At 45.8% G+C, this 5,861-nt stretch overlaps 1 protein-coding gene across 2 annotated transcripts in view; it reads right to left on the minus strand.

The window, feature by feature from the left end:
• Positions 1 to 5,182, minus strand: part of SAMD4A (sterile alpha motif domain containing 4A) — a 207,585-nt gene extending 202,403 nt beyond the window's left edge. For both annotated transcript variants that reach the window (XM_049612752.1, XM_049612750.1), the window contains exon 1: positions 4,987 to 5,182. In XM_049612752.1, coding sequence (XP_049468709.1) covers positions 4,987 to 5,182 — 196 coding nt within the window. The remainder of the gene's footprint in view (positions 1 to 4,986) is intronic.
• Between the last annotated feature and the right edge of the window lie 679 nt (positions 5,183 to 5,861).

The following is a 5,861-nucleotide window of genomic DNA, read 5'->3' on the forward strand; positions in this document are numbered from 1 at the left end:
GCTGCTCAACTGACTGACCCTCCCAGGTGCCCCTCCAATCTCTTCTTGATAATCCTTTAAATAAAAAGAGTTCCTATCATTTACAAAAACATTATTTATATAAATTCCACATTCATTTAGAGGCAACTCCACATTAAACAGAGGCAAATTTAAACGTGGCGGATATAATAGGTCCTCACTGGATTATTAACAAGTAACTTCTGGACAATAACAAGGCTTTATTAGCTCCATTTTACAGATGAGAAAACTGAGGCCCAGGAATCAATTGACCAGCGCACTGTGACTGATTTCAAAATCCATACTACAAGAATCCTTTACAACATATGCCCTCCCATGCATATAAATAAATGGCCACCTGGACAAACCTTCCTTTCTTCTCCATATTAGTCGTTTCTTCTCCCCGACAGATCAATGCTGAGGTCAACGAAGCCGCCCTGAGATAATGATGTCACCAGGTGACCAAAATGGAAACCAAACCAAACTTTACCTCACTTCTCCCATTTTTGCCTTTTAGAGGATCATGCATATACTAGAAAGCACTTTCCCAAAAGTGTACAAATACACACACACAGCCCTTCCATCTTTTAGCTCGTTTCCTAAAAGCCTTCTTGGGTTTTCAATCATCTCTGCATGATTAGGTCCAAACACCTTAGCTGGCAAAATCCTACACACCCACAGCTCCTGTTTTAATTTCTGCCTTACTTAGAAGTCAGGATTCTACACTCTTCTAGCCACTCAACTCACTATTTTCTGCACAGGCCCTTTCATAAGGCAACATTTTTATCAAAGCTATCCCTTCTGCCTGAAAAATGCCTTCATGCGTATTCTCTACAATCCTTTGTACATACTGAACCAACTCCTAATCACCCTTCAAAACTCAACTCAAACATATCTCCTCTTCAGTGAAGTCTTCTCTGACTCCCCAGGCAATTAACTGCTAGGTTTACAATGTTCCCAGAAGCCCTCCCTCCACTCCTTTTATTCCCATATCACTGCTTCAGCATCTATGATACCGTATTAGTCATTTACTCAACACCAGGTATCTATGGACCAGGCACTGGAATATAGTATGTTACCTTTGTATTCCCACTGCATAACACAGGGGCAGGAAAGTAGCAGGCAGTCAGAAAATGAATGTTGAATGAATAAGTGAAAGGCAGAACTACAAACAAGATCTTCTGCAACAATATCAGGAAAAATCTCAATTCTTCTGTTTTCCTTTTACTCCGTTTACGATCTAAAGGAGCAACTCAGGGTATGATACACCTACTCTATAGAAACCAAACACTATAAAAATCGCAGAATCAACACCTTCACCCTCTAATGAGAGAAAACATGCCCACAAGTCCTTTTCCAATCTCCACAGTTAGTTTTGTCTCAAGCACCACCATTTCAGATCATCTTTTCTGTTGTATTTAATTATACGGAAAGCAACAATCTTTTTATCATTTACTTACTACAAACATACGCAACTGCCCCACAAAGTATGCACTGTTTTGTGAGTTAGTAAGTCTTTATGGATTCACTTGCACACCTCCATTTATTACACTGTTTTCCACTGCAAAACATATTTCAAGTCCAAACGACAAAAGTCATGAATAAATAATGTCACACAACCTATTTTTCTTTAGGAAACTGCACATAAAGGGAGTAGGTTCCATTTTGCCATTTTTATGTATCAAAGGACCTGTTAGCCCCAGAAACAGTCATCTACAAACTGGGACTGGCCAGAGGTCTTCAAGGTTAATTTGGACTGGAGGGCAATAATCTACGACTTGAGGGTTCTGGAAACCAGTCTCTACCTGGGAAGCTGACCACGAGCAGATCCCACTGACTAAATCTAGCTTGAAACACACACACACACACACACACACACACACACAGTCTCAGGGAATGACTCAACCATTTTTTGTTTGTTTGTTTGTTTTGGCTTTCAGATGACCATGAACCTGAGGCAAAGGATAAACCGTGAACCACTAAATTCTCGATAAATGCTAAGTTTAAGAGAAGAAAAAGTATCAAAATACATCCCACGGATCTCAAACAAACCACATTTAATGTGAAAAATTATCTCTATTTAAAGTCAGTCCTGGAGAAAATAGAGCCAAGTTCATACTATGACTAATTACATTTTTTATTACACTGAGATCACGCCCCAGATATGAATTTGGTTCCCATTCACCAAGGTTTAAGCTCTCAACACCAGAAAAAATATGTGCTTTTTAATTGATGATTACAAAGAAAAGTAAGTGATACATGATGATTTTGGTATAGGAAACCTCAGCCAGCCAATGAATGAGTCATTCCACACAGCCTAGTTTTCTGAATGGGTAAGAGCTTTACAAACCAAAACAGCCTTGGAGGTTAATTATCTTGACTGTCACTATTTTCAAAGTTTATGGCATATTTTCCTCTCTTCTCAAAGAGTGTATTCAAAAATGTATCCTTTTTGGTAGTTCACTCTCATTCATGGTAAATAGTAATTATTTACTTATTACAGAACAATGCCTGCAGAATCAATTGAGGGTTCCTACGCTAACATTCCCAAACCTTCAGGGCTTCTACTTCCAATTCTTGTGTCTAAAGTTATAATATTTCTGTCTCTTTCCGGGTTGTCAAGCTGTCAAGGGTCACCTCATTCTAAATGTGCTACCCCTAGTACACCACGGATTCTTTCTCACATTAAAAAAATTGTTAGGGTTGTTATCTAAAATAAGAATAAGTATGTTCTGAGAAAGGGTCTGAAGTATTCTCCCATACTTGATGCCCTCTATTCTGGTTGCTGAGTGGACATTTTTGCCCCACTGGTTCTTGGCTAGGTTCCAGATATGTGAGAGAGCCATATTCCAGGCTTGGATATATGCTATGACCAATCTTGATTCTCTGTATGATCCCCATACTGCAGAAGTAAATTGAACCATCACACGACCTCACTAATGAATTTCTGTCCTGGCCACAGGACAAGTGCAAGGGTTTCAAAGAAAGCAAAATTTCTGGGTTGTAACATTAATTCAGAAACTGGAAAATGGTCCCTATCTTACATAATGGCTCTAGATTTTGTATACCTATGGCACTTAGCAGCAGGAACAGGTAGGTTTCCACAAAGCAAAAAGTATAGCAAAATAAAATTTTTGAGGAAAAAGATTGCCAAATGACTTAAAAACACAGAAGTTCAATTTTTTTTTTTTTTTGGTCTATTAAATGACGAGACTTTTAAAGTAAGTGATTTCCTTCTACACCACACATTTAATGGCTTCACTTACTGAAATGCTACTATGTGGGAAAAAGTCTCCTTTAACCCAAAGGGCAAGAATGTTGCTCTAACATTTGAGTCACCTGAAGATTCATTATTTTAAACAGTCCCTTCAAGCACTGAAGTCAAACATTCCACACAAATTACTGTTCTTAAATCCCCTGCAGTCTATAACACACGAAAGTTTACATAACCTTGTTTGTCAAACCCGAGAAAACAATATCAAGCAGGTGAACCAGACTACCCTGTCACATCAAGGACAGAAGTCAAGAGAGCAGATCATCAGTCTTCCTAGTTATGCTCCCACACCCTTAGGAAGGAGCCTGGCCCTTCAGCTATTTATAAATGTGTAACTGAACAGAAGGGGCCCTGCCCCTGCCACCCTTGTAACAGGGGGTGCTGTTTGGGCTCTTGCTGAATCCCACTGGGGCCTGTGTGATCTGTCTCAGTGCAGCCTTCCACACCTGGAGGCACAAGGACCTCTGGGTGCAGCCCTGTCTGGTCAGGAAAAGGGCTGTGAGGATTTCCCGGCTCACTTCCAGCCTCTGATTCTATATATGGAAACAACCCATCCAAGGGTTTTCAGCCTCATGAGCACCACACCAGGGAGGAGGAGTAAGGAGGAGGCCAGCTCTCCTCTTGCTGCCCTAACCACACACTCACTTTAGTGTCTCCCAGGCCCTGCTGCCCTCAACTGGACCTTGTCATCAAATGGCAGCCCAGACCTCTGCTGAGTCTCGCAGGCTGGAGGCTTTAACACGGAACAGCTGGAAGAGGACCCTGCATTCTTTTCTCTGTGTAAACACTGGGGGCTCTGTTCACCCTCCTGCGGCAGCAGGAACTAAAGAATTTCCCCTATCCAAAATTACAACGGACCTTGCCCCTACCCCCCATCCTCACCCCACCTCCCCACCCCAGGATATAATTTCAGTCTGTCACCACCCATGCTAGCAAATAGAAAACTGCTGAACCTTTCCAGTACATTCATTTTCTATACTAGTGGAAAGGTCTGTAAATATGAAACGATTCTGTTATATTCAGTAAAGTTTTCCAACAAAAATATGAAGGACCCTGATTCATGCCTGCTCTCTACCAAGACCGTTTCTACAAGATCCACATCGACACGACGAGGTCGTGATAAAGAAGTATAACCTCATAGTATACAAACTGCGAATGTAGCATCACCTGCATATTAGTCTGAAGACAGAGCTCTGAAACTGGAATATCCATAAGGAAAAATGAATAATAAAATTGAATTTTCATGTATCCCTCATACAGCCTCATCAAAGCTTGGCTCTCTGAAGGGCAGCCCGGGTTTCTTCATGTGTTGCTGAAATCCAGAGAGCCACGTTGCCCAAAAGAAGAAGAAGAAGAAAAAAAAAAAAAAAAGCCCAGAAAATCCAGACTCTACGTGACCTGACTTACTTATTTCCCAGGAAACTGCATGAGAGAAAAATCAATCATTCATGCTACCGTGGCTACCACACGGAATGGGCTGAAGGAGTTGACAGTGGGCAAAAAACCAAAGCGGCCAGCGGAGGTAAGTGGGCGCAGGGACGGGGGGGGGGGGGGGGCCGGGGGGGGGTGACATGCCAAGGGCCCCGGCCCGCGCCCTCGGTGTACCCGCTGGGAGGCGGCCGGGGGCGGGGCCCAGGCCCGAGGCTGGGAAGCAGGAGGGGATGGGGGAAGGAGAAAGGGGGGAACAGGGGGGACAGCGGCGGCCGCGCACTTACCGGGGCTGTTGGCCTCGCCTTCGAGGACGTGCAGCTCGGCGCAGTCGGCCAGCGAGTGCTCCAGGCAGAGCTGGAGGAAACGGGCCTGGGTCTGGCTCACGCGCTTAAGCAGAGACAGCAGCGCAACAGTCTGCTCGCACTCGTTCCAGCCCTTAAACCAGCCCGCCAGCACCCCGACCTGGTCGCGAAACATCATGGTTAGGGGGTGGCCCTCGGTCTACGAAGCCCCCTCGGCGCCCCAGCCCGCCCCGCCCGCCCCAAAGTTTGGCGGAGCCGCAGCCCCGCGGCCGCCGGAGACGCGTTCCCGTTCCAAGGTGGCTCCGGTGCCCGGACGCTGCAGGTACTGCCTAGGCTCCTGCCTCTCTCGTCTGGTTTCAGTTATGTTCCGGTGGTTCTGGCTGATTTCCCCAGAGATGATGACAGACAGTAGCACGGAAATGTTTCTTTTTAAAAAAATAACGATTAAAAAAAAATTCCCCACAAGGCACACAAACTGAAAGAATGCTCTTTCCCCCCCCTTTCGCAGCTCCGGGATGGTGATTTCCGGCGTCCCGGGGTCTCTTCCCCGCTGGGCGGCAGCTCGGACCCTTCACACCCGCATTCCCGAGCGGCGATCACCACTGGAAGGAGAGAAAGGCTGCAGTGAGACCTCGGCCAGCGAGGGAGCGCGCCCGGGAAACGAGCGCATCAGAGGGGGCGGGGGGGGGGGGCGCCCCGCTGGGGGTTTGGTCCCCCCAAATTCCGGCCGCCCCCTCCACACCCGGATGCGGGAGATGAGATATTCCCGTTCCGGGAATGGCCAGAAGCCTCCTTCCCAGGTGCGGGAGTAGACCCCACGGCTTCCTGTTGCTGCCTCTGCGAACGGCTGGTGCTCC

Source organism: Panthera uncia, assembly GCF_023721935.1.
Source record: "Panthera uncia isolate 11264 chromosome B3 unlocalized genomic scaffold, Puncia_PCG_1.0 HiC_scaffold_1, whole genome shotgun sequence".
NCBI classification, from domain to species: domain Eukaryota; kingdom Metazoa; phylum Chordata; class Mammalia; order Carnivora; family Felidae; genus Panthera; species Panthera uncia.